The 23,354-nt window shown below is 42.8% G+C and overlaps 1 protein-coding gene across 2 annotated transcripts in view; it reads left to right on the top strand.

The window, feature by feature from the left end:
• Positions 1–23,354, top strand: part of ddx31 (DEAD (Asp-Glu-Ala-Asp) box polypeptide 31) — a 39,360-nt gene that overhangs the window by 11,169 nt on the left and 4,837 nt on the right. For both annotated transcript variants that reach the window (XM_010900096.4, XM_010900095.4), the window contains exons 6-20: positions 3,541–3,611; positions 3,843–3,907; positions 4,356–4,400; positions 4,563–4,604; positions 4,812–4,876; positions 5,201–5,320; positions 5,451–5,557; positions 7,894–8,111; positions 14,391–14,543; positions 15,031–15,090; positions 18,002–18,052; positions 18,166–18,305; positions 19,387–19,471; positions 20,019–20,130; positions 21,553–21,739. In XM_010900096.4, the coding sequence (XP_010898398.2) occupies positions 3,541–3,611; positions 3,843–3,907; positions 4,356–4,400; positions 4,563–4,604; positions 4,812–4,876; positions 5,201–5,320; positions 5,451–5,557; positions 7,894–8,111; positions 14,391–14,543; positions 15,031–15,090; positions 18,002–18,052; positions 18,166–18,305; positions 19,387–19,471; positions 20,019–20,130; positions 21,553–21,739 (1,521 nt within the window). The remainder of the gene's footprint in view (positions 1–3,540; positions 3,612–3,842; positions 3,908–4,355; positions 4,401–4,562; positions 4,605–4,811; positions 4,877–5,200; positions 5,321–5,450; positions 5,558–7,893; positions 8,112–14,390; positions 14,544–15,030; positions 15,091–18,001; positions 18,053–18,165; positions 18,306–19,386; positions 19,472–20,018; positions 20,131–21,552; positions 21,740–23,354) is intronic.

The raw sequence follows: 23,354 nt of genomic DNA, 5'->3' as shown, positions 1-23,354 counted from the left end.
ACATCCTGTATTTTTTCTTATCGCAATATATATTGCAGAAAACCAATATATTGCAATGTCAGGTTTTTTTCAATATCGTGCAACACTATTCAATACCCCACCCATAGTGTCACATTCCCCATCCTACCATACCATACCATCATCTTCCGCTTATCCGGGGCCGGGTCGCGGGGGCAGCAGTCTAAGCAGGGATACCCAGACTTCCCTCTCCCCAGACACTTCCTCCAGCTCTTCCGGGGGGACACCAAGGCGTTCCCAGGCCAACCGGGAGACATAGTCCCTCCAGCGTGTCCTAGGTCTTCCCCGGGGTCTCCTCCCGGTGGGACGGGACCGGAACACCTTCCCAGGAAGGCGTTCCGGAGGCATCTGAAACAGATGCCCAAGCCACCTCAGCTGACCCCTCTCGATGTGGAGGAGCAGCGGCTCTACTCTGAGCTCCTCCCGGGTGACCGAGCTTCTCACCCTATCTCTAAGGGATCGCCCAGCCACCCTGCGGAGAAAGCTCATTTCGGCCGCCTATATCCGGGATCTTGTCCTTTCGGTCATGACCCAAAGCTCATGACCATAGGTGAGAGTAGGAACGTAGATTGACCGGTAAATCGAGAGCTTCGCCTTGCGGCTCAGCTCTTTCTTCACCACGACAGACCGATACATCAACCGCATTACTGCAGAAGCTGCACCGATCCGTCTGTCAATCTCCCGTTCCATCCTTCCATCACTCGTGAACAGGACCCCTAGATACTTAAACTCCTCCACTTGAGGCAGGCACTCTCCACCAACCTGAAGTGGGCAAGCCACCCTTTTCCGACTGAGGACCATGGCCTCGGATTTGGACCCATCCTACTCTTTTTAAAATTGCTGCCAGCATATATTGTGTGTTGCAATACTTCCATCCTTATTGTTCATATCCCCCATCCTACAGGTTTTTTATATATGTATATTTTTAAAACTGCTACTAGTTTATATTGTGTGTATATTTAAAGCTCTGTAAAAAATTAAGAGACCTCTGCACATTTTTCTTTCCTTTCCAAAAAAGTAGAATAGGAAGGTTTTGAGTGAGGAACAGAAGGGTTAAAATTTAACGCTTCTGTTCCTCGCTCAAAACTTTCCTTTTCAATTTTTTGGAAAGGAAAGAAAAATGTGCAGTGGTCTCTTAATTTTCTCCGGAGCTGTATATTATTGCTATATTTTTGCTATATTTCTCTTGCTTTACATATCTTTTAATTCTTACTATGTAGATGTTGTGTGCCATGTCACAATAATTTAATTGTGCAGAATGATGCTGTTTTTCTGTGTATTTGATAAACTACCTGAACTTTATTTATCTACACGGCTCAAAAGATATTATGGAACACGTCATCATCACCGTATAGCAAGTCAATTAAACTTCAGGTATATCCGTCTGACCAGTTAGGAAGCATTGAAAGAGGGAATGCTTTTACAGGTGGTGGCCACAGACAATTGCTCTGTCCTTATTCTTCCAAACTGTTTCTTCTCTAGTATTGCATTTTGCTAGTGTCCTTGTCACCACTGGTAGCATGAGGCGGTTCCTGCAGCCCACTTAGGTTGCACAGGTAGTCCAGCTCTTCCAGGATGGCACACCCATACGTGCTGTCACTAGAAGGTTTGCGATGTCCCCCAGTACAGTCTCAAGAGCATAGAGGAGATACCAGGAGTCGGGCTATTACACGAGGAGAGCTTGACAGGACCATAGAAGGGCATCAACCCAGCAGCAGGACCAGTATCTGCTCCTTTGTGCATGGAGGAACAGGAGGAGCACTGCCAGAGTCCTAAAAAATTACATCCAGTGGGCTACTGGTGTGCATACAGTGGATATAAGAAGTATACACACCCCTGTTAAGATGCCAGGTTCTTGTGATGTAAAAGAATGAGACAAATTATGTCAGAACGTTTTCCACCTTTTAATGTGACCTATAACGTGAACAAATGTAATTGAAAAACAAACTGAAATCTTTCAGGGGTGTATACAGGCACGTGGGGGCCATACTGGCACGTTGGGGGTGCATACGGGCACGTGGGGGCCATACTGGCACGTTGGGGGTGCATACGGGCACGTGGGGGCCATACTGGCACGTTGGGGGTGCATACGGGCACGTGGGGGCCATACTGGCAAGTTGGGGGTGCATACGGGCACGTTGGGGCCATACTGGCACGTTGGGGGTGCATACGGGCACGTGGGGGCCATACTGGCACGTTGGGGGTGCATACGGGCACGTTGGGGCCATACTGGCACGTTGGGGGTGCATACGGGCACCTGGGGGCCATACTGGCACGTTGGGGGTGAATACGGGCACGTTGGGGGCCATACTGGCACGTTGGGGGTGCATACGGGCACGTTGGGGGTGCATACGGGCACGTTGGGGGTGCATACGGGCACGTTGGGGGTGCATACGGGCACGTGGGGGCCATACTGGCAAGTTGGGGGTGCATACTGGCACGTGGGGGCCATACTGGCACGTTGGGGGTGCATACGGGCACGTGGGGGCCATACTGGCACATTGGGGGTGCATACTGGCACGTTGGGGGTGCATACGGGCACGTGGGGGCCATACTGGCACGTTGGGGGTGCATACGGGCACGTTGGGGGTGCATACGGGCACGTTGGGGGCCATACGGGCACGTGGGGGCCATACGGGCACGTTGGGGGTGCATACGGGCACGTTGGGGGTGCATACTGGCACGTTGGGGGTGCATACGGGCATGTGGGGGCCATACTGGCACGTTGGGGGTGCATACGGGCACGTTGGGGGCCATACTGGCACGTTGGGGGTGCATACGGGCACGTGGGGGCCATACACAATACTAAATCACATAATGAGTTGCTTTGATGATGTTCACACAAGTTGGAACAGATTTCAGTTGTTTAATTAGATTTTTGGTGTGAGCTTGAATCCAGTCCTCGGTTGGTGATTTAAGTGTTCCCTTAATTTTTTTGAGTGGTGTTTTTTTATTTTTTATAATGGCTTTGTTGTTTTGGTTTTGTTTAATGTTTTGTTTATGAAATTAATATAATTTAAATGACTATGAACCCCATGTTTATGTCCTGCCCAGAACATTGTCTTTTACTTTAACATAGTTTTTAGGGATGAGTTTGAGTACCCTTAATTGTATTAAAACTTACTCCATCACTAATTTACCTCCCTAAAAACAAGTAGACTTCATTAAACACACAGACAAGTTCTGTTTACTATTACTGTATGAAGGTGCCATATTTGTTTAGAAAAGCGGTCTCCCGTTCTCTTGTGGTTATCTTGTTTGTTTGCTTGTTATGCGATTCAGTAACAAATGGCAATGTTTTCAGGTAGTTCATTTTATTTAACTAAAAGCACTTAATTGCATTACCCAACTGCATTGCACTAAAACAAACGCAAAATGTAAGCCCCTTTGGGCACGTACACGTTCCCATTCCCAGTAAATATTGTGTCAATTATTGATATTGAATGATATGAGAGAAAAATATTACAATACATTTTGTTTCCATATTGCCCAGCCCTAGATTACATGTACTTTCTTCTGCAGTGTCCAGAAGGAGACCATCCCTGTTCTCTTGTCCGGTCGAGACGCTGTTGTGCGTTCCCAAACTGGATCAGGTTGGACAGATTTCCAGCTCTTCTCTTCTCTTGTTTTGGAAAATTTTTGACTGCTTGTTATTTAAAGTTTTATTGTAGTTCTCGTTTGTTGCCAGTAGAGTGTTGTTAATGGAATGTTAGTCGTTTTTTTTAAGTACACTTGGGACAAATGTTATCATTCGGCTATGTTTGTTGGATTGGTAAAAGTTATGTTAACGCTGTTCTTTTTTTCCTTTGTCCTGGAATGTTCAGGAAAAACTCTTGCCTACGGGATACCACTTGTCCAATCTTTACAAGCAGTGGAACCCAAAATTAAGGCAAGTGAGCTGATCAGTTCTATACAGTTGTTTGCCCTTTTTGTTGATTTTGATTTATTTTCTTCCTGTATGTTGAAGACTGCTAGCATTATCACTACAAGTAATATTGGGAGTATGTGTAAATGTAATTTTTGAATAAAACAGTTTTTCTGTTTCTGATTTCAAAAATAATAAATGTGCATCTGAAAGTATATACCCTTTGTTGATGTCAATATATTATTCAGATGGTTTTGGAAGGAACTGCTTTACTTGCAAACAAGACTACTTTGCAAAATGTGTATGTGGGGTTGCAAACATTCTCAGGTTTTCCAGGAATGTACCTAAGATGTACAACATGGGGGTGATTAGCGAAGGTCCAGAAAGGTCCTAAAGATTTCTGTTTTATGTTTACTTGAGTGTTGTTAACCTTTGTACATTTACCTAAATCTTCTGTGTATCCTTTCTCCAGAGAGGGGACGGGCCTCTCGCAGTCATTGTGGTTCCCACCAGAGAGGTATGCCGGCCATTTTCTCTTCATGTGTATGTTCTTCCATAAATTGCAGTTAAGCTGTCATTCATTGTCATAGCAGTTGTGTAGCTGTCAAGCATACCTTTTGATAAGAGATGTTGTGTGCAGGACATAACCCCTAAAATGTCTTCTTCCATTTCCTCTCAGCTGGCCCAGCAGAGCTTCCAGATCTTCCAGAAGCTCCTGAAGGTACACTAACCCAAGCCTCTGCCCTGCAAAGCATTACATTCATGGGCTTTTTTTATACCTTGCTTAAATCTTCTTGCTCTGTCTCCGAGTCTCTCTCTCCAACAGTCTTTCTTTTTCTGTCTCTTTCGCTCCGACTCTTTGTCTGACAGTGTATCCATTTGTCTTTCTCTGTCCTTGCCATACCTTCATTTCCATCTCGTCAAACAGCCTTTCACTTGGATTGTTCCTGGAGTCCTGATGGGAGGAGAAAAGAGGAAGGCAGAGAAAGCCAGGTTCTTTTCATTTATTTACTTATTTTATTTTGGGAGTTCCACAGATAATTTCTGTGATTTCTGGCCACTGGTTGTATAAGTGGCTCTGTGGAGATAATACACAATCTTCAGGGACTGGTTTTATGCAATGTACCTGCCAATATGTCCCTCAGGTCTCAAAACCACCCTCATACAAATTTAGAATTTCATGGCTACTGAGCAACAGTTTGGTAGTGATTGTAGATTATGCACCCCAGCAAATGCATTTTAAGAGTTTTAGTGAGGGCTGCTTTCTTTCACTTTGATTGGTGTTAATCGTGTGCGTGTGTGTGCGTGCGCGTGTAGGTTGCGTAAAGGGATCAACATTCTAATCACTACACCAGGCCGGCTAGTGGACCACATCAAGAACACCCTGAGCATCGCCTTTAGCGCGGTCCGCTGGCTCATCCTGGATGAGGCTGACCGGTAAACACACTCGACTTTCATTGAAGCTCTAGGCCCACTGTCATTGGCGCTGACTATTTCCTTTTTAACGCTCTGTACTTGGCCTCGCCTTATGGCGAACGGGTAATTTTGGGGGTTTTGTTGGGTGTAGGATTCTGGACCTGGGCTTTGAGAAGGATCTTATGGTGATCCTCAACTCTTTGAATTCCACCGGACCTCCCAGGCAGAATGTCCTCCTATCTGCTACGCTCACAGATGGTAAGCTGCCCGGGGTTGTCTATAAAAATACCTGTTTGTCAGGCGCTAAGCAAAAGTGATAAGCAGACATTTCATCTACCAAATATTTGATATCCAGATCCCAATTAAATTTTAAATGTGAAATCTGTGCAGGGTTTTTCTAGAACAAAAAGGGGCCGGCGTGGTCAGTATTATATTAAGATAGGCAGGGGCCTCTAAAATTACATTTTCAATAAAAGGCCACTCTAAAATGTGCAGTTTCACTGTATTGGGGTGGGGGGTATGGGGGGTCCAAAAACCAGTCAGTATCTGGTATGACCACCATTTGCCTCACGCAGTGCATCACATCTCCTTCGCATAGAGTTGATCAGGTTGTTGATTGTGGCCTGTGGAATGTTGGTCCACTCCTCTTCAATGGCTGTGAGAAGTAGCTGGATATTGGAAGGACCTGGAACACGCTGTCGTATACGCCGATCCAGAGCATCCCAAACATGCTCAATGGGTGACATGTCTGGTGAGTATGCTGGCCATGCAAGAACTGGGATGTTTTCAGCTTCCAGGAATTGTGTACAGATCCTTGCAACATGGGGCCGTGCATTATCATGCTGCAACATGAGGTGATGGTCGTGGATGAATGGCACAACAATGGGCCTCAGGATCTTGTCACGGTATCTCTGTGCATTCAAAATGCCATCAGCAAACTGCTCACCCACACAACGCCATACACGCTGTCTGCCATCTGCCCTGTACAGTGAAAACCGGGATTCATCCATGAAGAGAACACCTCTCCTAAGTGCCAGATGCCATCGAATGTGAGCATTTGTCCACTCAAGTCGGTCACGATGATGAACTGCAGTCAGGTCGAGACCCGATGAGGACAACAAGCATGCAGATGAGCTTCCCTGTAATGGTTTCTGACAGGCAGAAATTCTTTGGTTATGCAAACCAATTGTTGCAGCAGCTGTCCGGGTAACTGGTCTCAAATGATCTTGGAGGTGAAGATGCTGGATGTGGAGGTCCTGGGCTGGTGTGGTTACACATGGTCTGTGGTTTTGAGGCCGATTGGATGTACTGCCAAATTCTCTGAAACGCCTTTGGAGGCGGCTTATGGTAGAGAAATGAACATTAAATTCACGGGCGACAGCTTTGGTGGACATTCCTGCAGTCAGCTAGCCAATTGCACACTCCCTCAAAACTTGCGACATCTGTAGCATTGTGCTGTGTGATGGAACGGCACATTTTAGAGTGGCCTTTTATTGTGGCCAGCCTAAGGCACACCTGTGCAATAATCATGCTGTCTAATCAGCATCTTGATATGCCACACCTATGAGGTGGATGGATTATCTCGGCAAAGGAGGAGTGCTCACTAACACAGATTTGTGAACAATATTTGAGAGAAATAGGCCTTTTGTGTACATAGAGAAAGTCTTAGATCTTTGAGTTCAGCTGATGATAAATTGGTGTTTATAATTTGGTTCAGTGTATAAAGCCCTTTTTACAACAGCAGTTGTCACAAAGTGTTTTTAGAAAACACCCAGCCTGAAACCCCAAGGAGCAAGCAAAAGCAGTGTTGATGCACAGTGGCTAGGAAAACCTTAGGTAGAAACCTTCCTAGGTTTTCCTTCATAAGACTCGGAGGGGTGACCAATCCTCTTCTGGCTGTGCCAGGTGAACATTTTAAGAGTACAAATTGTAGTAATTAATAAATGTATCTGGGCTGTGTCCAGAGTCTTTTGAACATAAACCAGGTCAAAAGCATGGACAAGGACAGAGACTACACAGGGTGGTGGGGGGGGTGGTGTATTGATCAGGGGGACTTAAGACAGGGACAGCTGCGATTCTTTCGAGCCTGGTATTCTGGAGGTGTGGCCCATGACCTCGTGTCCTATGCTTCAACCAAATGGACCCCAACCAACTGCAACCAACCACACAGTTCATTCCCATTGCTCGAGGGCCACGACTGAGAAACAACAGTAAACCAGCAACTCCACCCCTGAATTGCATTGGAGAGAGGAGCGTGCTTCTCCTCCAGCACCTCTGCCTTCGCTTCAGTCAGTGGCTCAATAGTTTACCATTCATTTTCTAAAAGTATTGTATTGTATAAATCAGTTAAACTGGGATATTGAAATTAAGAAAATTATTACTTTATATTTCAGAATTTTCAGTAAAGTGTTTAGGCTTTGTGGTGACCTTAACTTAGTCCCTGTTATGGCTTACCGCGCGTGGTCCAATGGTCTAAGCTGTTGCCTCCAGCAGACCACATTCCGGTCCAGTAAAGCAATAAAATGCATTACTTTTTTCAAAAAGAAAAATAAATGTCAACGTATTTCTCGTTCTAATAAACTTTGTCACGGCAGGTTTGTCCCGGTTAGCAGGGATCTGCATGAAGGAGCCAGTCAGCATCCATGTGGGGGAGAATGCAGTGTTGAGCAGCAAGTCGACCCCCAATCCTGACACTGCCCAGGGCCAACCGGATAGCTTTGCCGTGCCCGAGAGACTGCAGCAGCACATGGTTGTGGTGCCAAGCAAACTCAGACTTGTTTGCCTGGCAGCCTTCCTCCTCTCCAAGTGCAAGGTAAGCGGTAAGCGCTGTCCGGCGTTGGACTTAGGTGCCCTAGACATGATCTTCAGGTGTGTGTGTGTGTGGTGTTTCTCACATGGATTGTTAAGATCAGCAGTGGGGGATTTGCAGCAGGTTGAATAGTCCAAACACAGATAAATATTACATTTCAACCCACATTTTTAAGTGCCATTTCATTTTTAAATATTTTTTGGGGATATGTTTTATACTTCATATTAGGGGTGTAACGATTAATTTTAACAACAATTTGATTCGTATCACGATTCGTGGTTGTCGATACAATTCAAGGCCGATATTGGTTCATTTAGAACAATACGATCCGAAACGATTCAGTGACTTGAAATCGATTCAGTAACTTTTTAGCAAAAAATTCAACCAGTGTGACTGAAATAAATGCCTGGATACTGGACAGTGCAGGTGAAGTTTCCTAGATTCCTGTTGTTTCTTGTAAGGGAATCAGGTATCAATTAATTATGGATATAAACAAACAAGTAAACAATAATTAATGGCAAATGCATTCACATTTTATTTGAATAAAGTGCAACCAACACTTTAGGTTGAATTAACAGGAAGTTAAAATGTTCTGCTCTCATTTTCAATATTCAATACATTTTCAGTAAGTGCAAGTACAGTACAGTAGGTGCAACCAACATTTCAACAGTAGGTTTACCTGCTACTTCTGCTTTTGTTTTTCAACATAAAAATACTACTATATTAATATCAAAAATAAAATGCAACCACCATTTCTTCAGGTTGAATTAACCGTAGGTTTACCTCCTACTTTTGCTGTTGTTTATCAACATAGAAATAATACAAATATAGTATTAATATCAAGAATGAAGTGCAACCAACACTTTCCACACCCTGGACCGCAAAGGTGGCTTGATAATTTCTCACTCGTCTGCTTCTCCTCTGCCATCTGCCATGCTATATTTTGTTGTCTTTGCGCTGCTGCTGGCGTGGGGAGATGACGTCACGGATAGGCAGACTGAATCGAGTAACGTCTATCAAGTAACGTTTAAAAGTGCTAAGAAAAAACATTAATATAAAGTCTGACGTGCTTAAATCCAATGGGTTATTTCCTAGTATCGATACAATCGATTGATTACATTTTAAAACGATGTTAGATCGATATATGTCGTCCGGAAGGCCAACTTGCTGAGCACAGATCGATGTAGTTGGATCATAGGAATATAAATCGATACATCGATGTAGTGGATGGATCGTTACACCCCTACTTCATATTGACATGACATTGAGAATTGAGGCTAGGGAGACGGGTTATGTGTGTAGGGGGAGACGAGTTATGCACAAGTTATTGTATGGGACAATTTTTTCAGAAGAGCCTAAAAGAAAATATTTTTAAATGTTTTCTTTCTTGGGTCAATTTCAGTTTGAGAGATGAAAACAATTAACTGTCATGATGTAAAAAGAAAAAGCCTATTAAGAACGTCATTAAATTAGATTTGAGTGGCTACAAATTTTGGTGAAAAACCAGTGTCCCTGCTGAACTCCAATACGACTGTGTTAAGCACATTAGTTGTGTCCTTAAAAGTAGCACCACCAGGCCTTTTTTTACCCCCTATTACTGCCAGAGCCGAACGCTGTTTGGCGTCATTAGCATTGGAATCGTCCCTATTAGCATGGACATTCTCCTCCGCAGCATCGCCATCCAGACAGAGCATCAGTTCATCTACTGGGTCGTTATCAAACTATATAGAATACAGAATAGAAAATAAAATGAAATGTATTTATTTATTTATTTATAAAGCCCTTTTTACAACAGCAGTTGTCACAAAGTGCTTTACAGAGACACCTGACCTTAAACCTCAAGGAACAAACAACAGTAGTGTTGAATTTCAGTGGCTAGGAGAAACCTAGAGAGGACCCAGGCTCAGAGGGGTGACCAGTCCTCTTCTGGCTGTGCCGGGTGAGATATTAAGTGTCCAATTGGAATAATTAATACATTTCTCTGGGCTAAATCCTGAGACTATTTGATTTAAAACTGGAGGAGACTGAGAAAAGTTAGAAACTACATTCCTCATATCCCCCAGCACAATAATGTAGCAGCGTGACACCTTGGAACTGCGACGGGGGGTCCGGCGACGCTGTGGCCCTACCCGGGGGAGGCCCCGGACAGGGCCCAACAGGCAGGAAATCAATCCACCCACATTGCCAGGCATCAACCAAAGGGACACCCACCAACCGCAACCCCCCTGAATGAGGGCCGAGTATTGCCAGCAGCGTACAGCCCAATTGCACAAGTGCGCAACAGAGAGACAACAACAAGCCAGTGACTCTTCCCTCGAAAAGGCATTGGAGGGAGGGCATCCCAGTGGTGTCGAGAGCCCATCTGGCAAGACAGCAAGGGTGGACAGTATCAAGCCTACTGGTCACCTTCACACCCCCGGGCCAGGCTACACCTAATTATAAACCGTGCTGTAGAGATGAGTTTTTAGTAGACACTGGAAAGTTTGCACTGAGTTTGCATTTCTAACCTTAATTGGCAGATCATTCCACAGTAGTGGAGCTCTATGAGAAAAGGCCCTGCCGCCAGCTGTTTGTTTAGGTTACATGTAGGTATGTATGGCTGGATCATTTCAGCAAGTCCATGTATTGATTTATAGGTTAAGAGTAAAACCTTAAAATCAGCCCTAACCCTAACAGGCAGCCAGTGTAAGGACGCTAGGACAGGAGTAATGTGTTCAAATTTTTTTGTTCTAGTTAGGATTCTAGCAGCCATGTGCCGCACTAATTGAAGTTTATTTAATAATTTGTCTGGATAACCAGAGAGAGCATTGCAGTAATCTAGTCTAGAAGTAACGAAAGCATGGATGAATTTTTCTGCATCAGTTTTTGATAGAAAGTTTCAAATCTTTACAATGTTTCGAAGATGAAAATAAGCAACTCCTGAGACATATTTTATATGTTCTTCAAAGGGGAGGTCAGGGTCAAGGGTTTATAGTTTTTTGGGATACGACCATGCAGCCGTCGAGGTTCACAGTGAGATCTGCTAACAACGCTCTTTGTTTTTTGGGTCCTAAAACGAGCATTTCTGTTTTCCTTGAGTTTAAGAGCAAGAAATTCTCTGTCATCCACTTCCTAATATCTGAAACGCATGCTTCCAAAGAAGCTACTTTAGGGGCTTCTCCATGCTTCATTGAAATATATAACTGTGTGTCATCAGCATAACAATGAAAATGTACATTGTGATTTCGGATTACATCACCTAGAGGGAGCATATATAGTGAGAACAATAATGGGCCCAGAACCGAGCCTTGAGGAACACCAAAGCATACCTTTGACTTGTCAGAGGATATGCCATCCACACTAACAAACTAATATCTTTCAGATAAATAAGATTTAAACCAGGCTAGAACATGTCCACGTAGCCCAATATGGGTTTCCAGTCTCTTTAAGACAGGGGAGTGGTCAATAGTGTCAAAAGCAGCACTAAGGTCAAGGATGCAGAACCTTTGTCTGAGGCCATTAGAAGGTAATTTGTTACCTTCACGAGTGCAGTCTCAGTACTATGATGGGATCAGAAACTGGACTGGAGTATTTCATAAATGTTGTTTGTCTTTAGAAAGGCATTCAGTTTTTCGAAGAATTTTGAGAGGAACGGGAGGTTCGATATTGGCCTATTATTGTTTAATATGTCGGGATCCAGATTAGATGCTATTTTGAGTTTGGTACACATCCATAGGAAAGGGAGCAATTTATTATGTTCAGAATTGGCTGACCTAGCACAGGAAATAGCTCCTTAAGTAATTTTGTTGGAATCGGGTCTAGCTGAGAGTTTTTGGGTTTAGAACTCATTACAAATTTAGTAAATGTGTTGAGCGATACGGTATCAAAAAATTCAAGTGTCCCCATTGACACCTGGTCAGGGAGGTTAAGGACATTTTTAGGACAACTGAGATTTTGAGGACCATAACTATTTAAGGAAGAGTCAGTTATTTGTTTGCTTTTTTGTACAGTTTCTTTGCAACTGTATCAAAGAGACATTTTGGATTGTTTTTGTTCATCTCAATCAGGTTGGAGAAATAAGCTGATCGAGCAGAAGTGAGTGATTTTCGGTATTGTAGTATACTGTCTGTCCAGGCTAGTCTAAATACTTCCAACTTGGTGGAGCGCCACTTTCGCTCCAATTTTCTGGAGGCTTGCTTAAGTGCTCTAGTATTGTCTGTCTACCAGGGAGCAAGTTTCTTGTTGCATATTTCTTTAGTTTTTAGTGGTGCAACTGTGTCTAATGTATTTCGCAGTGTTGAGTTTAGATCCTCGATTTGATCGTTTACAGATTTATGTACTCTGTCGTTAATGAGCGACCTTATATCAAGGAATATCAAGGAATTTATTTGTAGTCCGAGAATTTATAGTACGGCTTTTGAAACTCATTGTTTGCAGAGCAAGTGGATTTCTTGTTTTAACAGTAAATGTAATAAGACAGTGATCCGATAATCCAGGATTTTGGGGGGAAATTATTAGATCTACAATATCTTTTTCTCGTGACAGGACTTAATCTAAGGTGTGATTGTAGCAATGTGTTGGACCTGAGACATGTTAGATAAAACCCATTGAGTCAATTATGGCTTCAAAGGCTTTTTGAAGAGGATCATTGGACTTTTCCATATGAATATTGAAATCGCCAAAATTTTTTATACTATCTGCCATGACTACAAGGTTAGACAAGAATTCTGGAAACTCCTTGAGGAACATTGTGTATGGCCCGGGGGGCCTATAAATAGTAGCTATGTAAAACGATTTATCGGCCTGGTTAACTTTCATGAGTAAAACTTCAGAAGAATGAAGCTCAGTGATATGTTTGAGAGTACATTTATATTTACTGTCATAAATATTAGCGACACCCCCTCCTTTTCGGGATGCACGAGGGATATGATCACTAGTATAACCAGGAGGAGAGGCCTCATTTAAGGCAGTGAATTCATTAGGCTTTAACCACGTTTCACATAACCCAATGACATCTAGTTTATGATCAGAGATTAATTTACTGCAACTGCCTTTGGAGCAAGGGATCTAACATTTAGGAGTCCCATTTTGTGATGCGAAGTGATAGTCATTTTTATTTGTATTTGTGACCGAGGTGGAGGAAGGCTTTATCTTAATAAGGTTGTTTTTGTTAGCACTACCTTGTTTAACTTTTCTCAGCCTGGAATGAGTCACAGTGGCAATAGGTAAAGCTGTACTAATTACTCTGGCTATGCTATCGACAGACTCCACTATGCTAGCAGGCTGGCTAACAGCCTGCAGCCTGACCTGCAGGCTGTATAGGCTGTGAACGGCGTGTCTTTTCAGGTTTCTCCCACGGGTTATAGTGGGGCTATCAAGTAGATTTCAACACCAATACATAGCTCTAGTCTCAACTGGCATATAATATCTTTCTATAGATTAGATTAATGCTTTATCGAAAAACCGCGAGGAGCTATTAGAAAAAGACATGTCCTCCTGCAGGTTGTAGTGGGGCTATCGGGTTGATCTCAATGCCAATGCATAGTCTCCTAGATTACTGGCATATCATATTTTTAGAAGTGAAAAAAGTGAAAATCGAAAAACTGAAAGGAGTTATTAGAAAATGATAGAAACTAGATATTGTTGGAATTTAGTTTTTTTTGAATAATTATTTAGCCTAATACATTTGTAGAATATTAATATTCAGTAAAATAAGCAGAGAAAATTCAAAGAGAGGTGATAGGATGAATGGGTGAGGTGGGTTCTCTTTTCTTCCTAAAATGTAGATTTACATTTTCGATTTACATTTGATGAATTAGCCTACACAATAAGCTGAATCTCGTATGGAAAAACAGTAACATGTGATAAGTAGGCTATATCATTTCTATTATGTTTCAATAATAGGCTAATAACGTTTTTATTCACCTGGGAGTATCACTCATTCATCCATTGACGTCATGCCTTCAGTGAGGGGTGATTAGCGCCTGGGTACCATTTGGGTACCATTTGGGTACCAACGCTAAGTGGAATGGGCTGTTGGTGGATTAAGTCGGAAAACGGTAAATAAAATCAGGTAAATAATCTCAGTAGTTTTCTGTTCGTCAGTAAGAATTCCAACAACAGAACAATGTAATATACGCCTATTTAGGAAGGAGGAGGGTGTAGCTTTCAAAATGGCAGTTTATTTTTATTACACACTCAAACACCAATTGGCGTAGGCATTTGCCGGTTCTGGTGTTAAATTAACATTGCACCTGTTGCCCAAATCCCATCATGGTTGTTTACCCTGTTTCACCCTTGCAGTTTGAGAAGGATCACAAGATCATCGTGTTTGTGTCGAGTTGCGAGGCGGTGGAGTTCCTTCTGACACTCTTCAACGCTGTGCTCTGTGGACCAAAGGCCAAGCAGCAGCCCTTGTTGAGCTTCTTCCGTCTCCATGGCAACATGAAACAGGAGGTAAGAGCCAAACTGAGCATTGTGAAAACAGCGTGTCTTGTGCGTTCAAATGTATGCATTCCATATGTCAATCCACAGGCCTTATATGCAACGGTAGCCCAGTTCTTTTAAATTTGACATCTGTTTCCGGACATCCCATCATGCGGTGCCCTTTTTTAACTTTGGTCATACCTGGGGAGGAACTGAAGGCCTATGCCCTTCCCAACGCCCATCACAGTCTCCATACCAGCCCCCCTCTTCACAGTCATGGGCTTTCAGTTTGACACAGCTGGTGCACCAGAGGCTATGGGCACACGGTTAGCTATTACGGAAGAACGGGTTTGGGTGGGAGGTGGGGACAGCAGATACTTTAACTGGGGCTAGATGCATATCCCAAACTTGACCCTATTTAATACACTGTGCGCTATGGTCAAAGGTAGCGTCCTATGGTGGGAAGAGGTTACGTGTTGGACACAGAATGACAAAATATTGGATTTCTTTCCAACAGGAAAGGACTGAAGTATTTCATGACTTCGCTGTCTGCAAAACTGGTATTCTTCTTTGTACGGTAAGCCAGCTAAAGATTTGTGATAACCAACGCGTATAATGCCGGATATTTGTTCTTGTTTTTTGGTTGGGGGGTAGATCGTTCAATATAATGTGACTGTCTTCCCTGCATTAAATGCATTAGCCCTGGGTACACGCTACCTCTGAGTCCAGCGTTCCTGGCTTATATTCCATCTGTTTTCCCTTCTGGTTTGCCCTCTGTGGACTGGTTGGAAAGGGCAGGACTGGCACAGACCTGCCCAGTCATGGGCAGAGTTTACGCTATACTTTTTTTGACAGCCCTGACCAGTCAAATTCCAGAATTCCAGCCATGTAGAACAGCTGCCGGACATATGTTTTAAATAGCCATATAATAGCCCACATTTAAACAGCAAAAAAACACAATCCAACAAATGTTTTTTATTTAAATTAGTCAGCAGAATTAACTCTTCACTATCTTTGCGAACTGAGCTTATAGGCTACATCTAGGGCTGTCACAATTATTACTTATTTGCTTAATCTAAATAATTTGAGCCACATGTAATTATTTTTTATAGACAATGATCTTTTGGCCCAATATTATGATTCCAAAATCATATTTCAAAATCAAGTAAGGGATTTTGAGGCCAATGTTAGAAATGTCCCAACCAATACCATGTGAATTATGTCAGTTTCCATAGGATGTCCGGGTGTTTGACAGCTCTGCGGAAAGTTATAGGTGCAGATCCCTTACTGAATCTTGTAGGCTTCTAAGTTTTAGTATGTTTAAATCAAGTTTAGTATTGTTTTGCAATGCACCGTAATGTAGCCTAATTTCGCAACATTATTTAGTAGACAAACGTGTTTCAGTTGTATATCTGCATCAACTCAAATCGACCAAAGGAAAAACACTTGTGTGTAAAATATTTTGACTAATAAGTTGAATCATTTCCAACCATATTTCCTAATTAGATAATGCGCATTAAAATGTATGGATATAAATAATACACATATTAAACGTTGAAACACATTTTGCTACATAAGGAAGGCTATTTCAAATAACTACGCTTTTCTGTAGTCTTGGTGGCCTCAGTTGCACCATCACTTGTTTAGTTCTTTTTAACCGGCCTGGGGATGTCTGCTTCGCCCTCGACATTTCAGAGTGATATGCTGGAGTTGCTCCCGTTGTGTGAATCTCGCGCCACACTTAGGTACATGACCAAACACTCAATGTCTCACTGAAAGAGCGAGCGGAGGCTCGCTGTTTTCTTGGCAACTGATCATATTGGTCACACGGTATTAGGCTATTTAATATGCTGTTAATCTATTTATTCATTTGGCATATTTCCCACCGGACATTTTGGCTTGTGATATTTTCATCTGCTGGACAACAACCCCAGATACCGGCGAAAAGATGGCATTTGCCGGCTAACATAAATCCTGGTCATGGGGAAGCCAACACAGATCACTCTTTCTATTAGCTTTGGCGTGTCAGCAAGCTTCACAAGCAACCCAACCGGCGGCAGCTGCCGAGCAGGGACTGGAATCAGGCTCGGTCTCCTCTCAAATGTTTTCACCTGACCATGTAAAAGTTTCTGCACCGTCTCTTGCATTTTCTCCTAGTTAGTTTTTTGTATATCAGAGATCAATAGGCCCTGTCACAGGCTGATTGTTGTCAGAGCAGATGTTAAAAGTACTTAAACACTGCCAGTCAAACAACACTTAGCCTGAAAGAGATTGTATTTGAAATTAAGTGTATTGTTGTTTGATGTTAAAACACTGGTTGTGGCAAACCGACCGTGCCAATTGGCTCATCACCAACCGGGTTTGTCGGTGGATGTCAGATTAGGCGTCCTTGATTGGGAAGCGCGTCAGCTTAGTGAGACAGAAAGAATTGATACGTACTTTTGATTCTTGGGGGACAGTCCCCTGTTGTCAACCCCGTTTTAGATCATTTGTCATTGGTTCATGCATTCCGTCAAGCCGCCACTGACTGTTCCACGAGGATGAGTGGTACACAACGGCAACTTGTACTACACAAACTTAATAAAGAGCATTGCATGTGAGTGAGAAACCTTTTCATTGGTCCAGGCATTTCTTGCTAAATGACAGGGCTCAACAAATTAGTGCTTTTAATCAGGCTGACAGGCTGCCATGGCCAAGCAATGGCCTCCATCTGTACCGTTGGCCAGGCCCGCGCCGCTGCTCCACCCCTCCCCATGCGGTCCTGTTTCCCCGGCCAACACAGAGTTCTTCCTGGCCCTGCCACTGGCCACAGAAGGTTAGGCGCTCCGTGCAGTGTTTCCTCTCTATGGCTCTCGAACATGAGCTCTACCGTAAGCTGCAGGACCACAGCCAGTTGTGAACCGTAGTTCGTGAATGACACAGTTAAATTGACTAACGTTTCTTACTAAGTTTACCTCCCCCACAAATAGCAGATATGTATTGCGTTTGCCACTGGCTGTTTTAACAGCGTATTAGCCAGTAATAAGCTTTACCGGTATCTACTAACTTACTGGAATATTTATAAGAATTGAGCAATTGCTACCATGTGTGCCAAAGCTATTTCATTTCATGATATAATAGTGTACTTTTTTCTTTCTTTCATGAATGACATTTATACAATAACTTACAATAAAGGCGACGATGACTAACTTTTTCATCAAGTGAAAAGACGAGAAAATCATGGAATCTACCAGAAATAGTTAATAAATGTCATTGCTCTCAATAGTTTCGAAATGAGGTCTTCCACATGAGAGGCACTGTCTTCAACCACTACGCTATTTAACAAGGGTCAGTCAGTCACTCACTCACTCAGTAAGAAACATTTGCTCTTCTTAGCCGGCTCCGCTTACGCAGTCCGGCAAATACAGGGTTGGTGTCAGGTTGACAGGTTTCAGTAACATGTTTACAATGTCACATTCGCAGTCCTTTCAATGTTATCTTCTCTTCAGGATGTGGCGGCCCGTGGACTCGATCTGCCCCAGGTGACGTGGATTGTCCAGGTACGTTTCAAATCCAAGAACATGCCAATACTCACCTCTGAGGGGTTTCTGCGTGAGACAAGTCCTCTATCTTCTTTTGAAGTGTATCAATGCTTTGCGTTGGTGTGTTTCAGTTCAACCCTCCCTCCACTCCGGCTGAGTATGTGCATCGCGTGGGCCGCACGGCCCGTATAGGAGAGAAGGGAAGCAGCCTCCTCTTCCTCACCCCCGCTGAGACCGCCTACGTCACTTCCCTGGCCAATCACAATATCAGGTGGGTGGACATGCACTAATTTGTTAACCCAAGTTGACACGGCACTATGATTTTGTGGTTTCTTACCATTACATTCTCTGTCTGCCAATCATGGTGTTATGTAGTAGTCATTGATAGAAGTATTAAATTATAAATTGAATTGAATTTGTCATCAGTTGACCACAAGTTTCCAACTAAATGTATTTTGTCCTTTTAAACCCACCTCACCAAATCACAGTACTGACAAGAGGGCTATCTCAATGGGTGCCACTGAGTTATTAATAATCCTAATGAAGATTGAGAGAAGTTACCCACTGGCATTAACAAGACGCACAGTTGTCTTTCTTGCCCATAGTCACATAGTGTTAGGTTTCTGTACTGTTCTCTCCACAAGTGAAGTTCATTTGGACTTTTCTACAAATACACAGACCCTATTGACAAGACAGAACATTTTGGCTATCCCTGTCCAGCCTTGTCCCCACCACACTTGGTCTCTGTGTTCAGAAACGCACACAAAGACAGATAGGATTCATGCCAAATCTCTTAGCCCACCGAGCTGGATCTACTGGACTGATGGATCTTTGTGAAGCAGTGTGCCAACAGCTACCAGGCAGAGCCAACTAAAACCTTCACCCTCTATGGCCGCATGCCCACTAGGACCAAACTAATCACACCAGCCACCTCTGACAAACTTGTTTACTGTGGGAGCCGCAGGGTGGACTGCCACTGAGCCTGCTGTATGACTATTAGAATTTGTGTGAGGGAGGCAGATACAGTTGCGTGAAAGGTAGATGGATCCAAAAGCTGCAAAAAAATGTACCAGAAAATGTAAAAGGTTGCCATTTTCTCATTTTGCATCTTTTGAACAAGCACCCATTTGCAATCTTTCAAGTTCATTTTATGAAGCCTTTTTTTACATCAGCGGTTGTCACAAAGTGCTTTTTCATATATTTATAATACCCTAAAGAGCAAGCAACAAGAAGCTACCTGAATTTATTCGATCAGAAACTCTCTTAAGTTGCAAAAAGTTTTCTGCTTGAACTGGTTTACTGGTTTGCACTAATGAATAGGGCCCCCCCATTGTTTAACTGCTTTCTTCTAGCATTTCCGAGATGAAGCTGGAGACAATTTTGTCAACGCTGATGCTGGATGACCGCTTCACAGTCAGGGGAAAGTACGACAGCAAGGTGAGGGAGCAACCAGACTGTTTGCCAACCCCACTGTGGAACTTCGCATGGCTTCTGTGACAGTGGCTCTGTCCCAAATTGGCACTGTAGGCATATTCCCTATGTAGTGCATATAGCAATATGGCTCTGATCAAAGGTAGCGTAATCTGTTGGGAGAATTGGGCCCAAAATGTGTGTTAAAACACCTAAATTAGCATATGAAAGAAACAACATTCACTAACATAAAAGTATGTAGAAAACATGTACTTGCATTTCCAGAATGATGCACACAAACTTCACATAAAACACAGAAATTTTAACTTTCTATCTGGAAGCACACTTCTGGCCTGCCACTGCTTATCTCCTTCCTACTCAGATTCAGCAAAACCCCATGATGCATTGCTTAAACTTGTCTTTGAGCAAAACTACACAATATGAAACATAAATTCCAATAACAATTAATAATTTTATCTGAGCCTTTTGTACAGCCCTACATTGACCTTTCTCCAATGTAATCAGTCAGTGAGTTTGATTCATGTTACATGTGTGTGTTTCTCTGTGTCCTTAGAAGTCTTCTGGTGCTCTGGAGCAGGAAGTGCGGGAAAGAGCCACTGTGCTACAGACAGAGTTTGAGAACTTTGTCCATGCCGATGATAACTCTGTCCAAGTAGCCAAGAGAGGTGTGTTCATAAAATGTTTTGGACATGAGCAGAAAAACCATAAGATAAGTACAACTGTACAGAAAAGTGTTTAAACATGTCCTAAGGGTTAGGGCCGGGTATCGGCACTGATCTCCCGATTCAATTTTGAGCTAATAGCAATACGGTACCTATAATGGACAATGACTCCAATCACTCCATGGCTGGTTCGTTTCTTTAGAAAACAATGACAGTTGAATAGATAGGATCGAATGCCGGTCGCCTACATGGCAGTCCACATCTCGGACCACTACGTTATTTAACAATGGGTAGTCAGTCACTCGGAGACATTCACTCTTCTTGGCTCTTCTACGTGTGTGTCTGTGTATCCTTGCAATCAATAATCAATTAACTGCATTCACTCAATCTTTGTCCTGTTGTCAGTTTTAAACATGTATTTATAAATCTGCCTGTCTTGATATATTTTCAACCACTACTAACCACTACAATCAGCAGCTTGTGTAAAGGCTGGTCTTGCAACTTCTGTTTGAACACATGGCTGGCCATGAAAAATAAGGTTGCAATACACTTCACCCGGCCAAGTTGTTGCGCGCCGCCATCGATGACATGAGGCTGAATGCATTAAGTGCGACAAACATGTTTTTAATGTATTGCAAAAACGTCCTCCCTGTACACCAGTCTCCCTTGTCAATTTTGTTTTCTTAACATTATTTTACAATACTTTCTTAACATCTTTCTCTAATAATAATTAACCCCCACAGTTAACCATACTCTAAAACTGTTCATGAATCGCCTCCCAGACTCCTAATAAAAGCAACCTGCTACTATCTAATGAGGCAGTATGAATTCTATGTACAGTATATTACAGTGTGTTGCATTGGGGGTTAAAGAGGGAGTAGAAAATATAGTTTTGCTGGATTTAGCACACAGTGCACCATGATTTCACATTGTTTTATACTTTTACAAACTCTCCTGAGTATTGCATACAATACATTCACTGTATCCCTTCTATATTACAGTGGGGGTGGGTGGAAAGTATAGTGTAGACGAAGTCTACCTGCCTTATATCTATGTGACAGCCACTTACTGTCCGTTCCATACAGACGTGCGTCTGCACAGATACAGCCAGTTATGTTTCTGACTTCTCACTCGCTAGCTTGATGCTCTGAACATCAGGTGCAGGATATTGTTGCTCTGCTCTGAAGCTCATGCGATAGTAAACTGCACTCTGCTTGGTAAAAATAAAGTTGTATTTCATTAACATTTGTTTTTCTCTGGCGGTACATCACAATTTAGCAGCAGCGCAGTGCCACTCTGGTAATAATAAGAGGGAGTTACTTTAACAGAAGTTATTTTCCCCACTGTATGACATTTGATCCGGTTGAGTGGTTTAAATTTGTGGTCGCGATGACGTTGAAGCTGTTATGTCCTCTTTTGCTTTAGCCTTGCAGTCCTTCCTGCGGGCGTACACCGCCTACCCATCCAGCATGAAGCACATCTTCCACATCAAAACCCTGCACTTGGGACATGCCGCCAAGAGCTTTGGCCTGAGGGACGCCCCGCAGGGCCTTGTTAGCAGCGGCAATGGCTCCAATAAGGACCGGGGTCAAACCAAGAACAAGGACAAAAGGTGAGCCTAAGAACTGCTGTTCCATTATTGTTACTGAATTAGTGATACTGAATCTTTTAGTTTTTTTTGCTGGCTAGACACCTTCACTTTCTCACTTTTTTTTGTTGCGTTATGGACACTTTTTGGCAATTTATCAAGTTCATCCTTGTAGACTGGGCTTACGTTTTACGGCAGCTAAGGCAGCCATGACCACCGATGCCTCATTGAGTGGCCGTAATGCCCCCATTCTTGAATAAATGATTTTGGACAAAGTTGCCTTTGTCCCCTTCTTGGGCGTGGGGGGGGAATAATCCCAGTTGGCTGCCAATGAAATTGACACTGCTCTTTCCATTTGCTGTGATTCGAAGCACCTGTCACTGGCACAAACTCACACCCATGACCATCAGTTATCGAAGCTGTTGAAGGAATTGTCTACAAAAATACGTCTACAAAAGGGAACAGCGTGTCATTCAAATAAAAAACAAGAAAGCAAAGTTAACAGAAAATATATTATATACGCTATTTAAAATATTATAATGTTGACTGAAATTTAATCAGTGAAGTTTTTTTCTGAGTTAGCTAGTTAATGTCCGTTCAACAGCTAGCTTACCTAGCTGTCTCTTGTAAAAATGTCTCATCCATAGACTGTACTTATTAAGGTAGCTAGGGTTTCTGTTTCTTTCTGTGCAGCTGGCTTGCATGCTAGCTAGCATTAATCATTGTCTCTCTTCTGAATCTGAACTTAGACCTAGCTACACTAAATATAATATGGCCAGTCTACCTTAATTTATAATAAATTGCTTATCTTAAATTACTTTAGTGATGACATATGTTTTGCCTGATTAGCATGTTAGTTACTTGCCTAATTTCTATTGTATAAATGTTGCTTTAATTTTAAATATACTGTTAGGTCTGGAAATAATGGGAAAAAATTAAGAGACCACTGCACCTTTTTCTTTCCTTTCCAAAAAAGGAAACCTTTTTTGGGAAAGGAAAGAAAAATGTGGAGCTGTATATTCAAGTTACAGTTGAATAATCAATATGGGCTTAAAGTGCAGTCTCTCAGCTTTAATGTGAGGGTACTCACAACCAAATTGGAGGTTTAGGAATTACATCTTTTAAATATGTAGCCCCCTCTTTAACAAGGGACCAAAAGTAATTGGACAATTGACTCAAAAGCTGTTTCATGGACAGGTGTGGGCTATTCCTTCACTATTTCTTCACCGGTTTAGCAGGTAAAAGGTCTGGAGATGATTCCAAGTGTGGCATTCACATTTGGAAGCTGTTGCTGTGAACCCACAACATGTGGTTGAAGGAGCTCTCAAAGCAAGTGAAACAGGCCATCCTCCGGCTGCAAAACAAAAATATCCTTCAGAAAATGATCAGGAACATTAGGAGTGGCCAAGGCTGGCCCGTGTGGTTCGATCCAACAGACAAGCTACTGTAGCTCAAATTGCTGAAATGGTTAATGCTGGTACTGATAGAAAGGTGTCAGAACACAGTTTGTTACGTATGGGGCTGCGTAACCACAGACCAATCAGGGTGCCCATGCTGACCCCTGTCACTGCCGAAAGTGCCTACAATGGGCACATGAGCATCAGAACTGGACCATGGACCAATGGAAGAAGGTGGCCTG

Source organism: Esox lucius, chromosome 13 (genome assembly GCF_011004845.1).
Source record: "Esox lucius isolate fEsoLuc1 chromosome 13, fEsoLuc1.pri, whole genome shotgun sequence".
In the NCBI taxonomy this organism is placed as follows: Eukaryota; Metazoa; Chordata; class Actinopteri; order Esociformes; family Esocidae; genus Esox; species Esox lucius.
The sequence above is the reverse complement of the archived record's forward strand: the minus strand, read 5'-3'. Positions and strand labels throughout refer to the sequence as shown.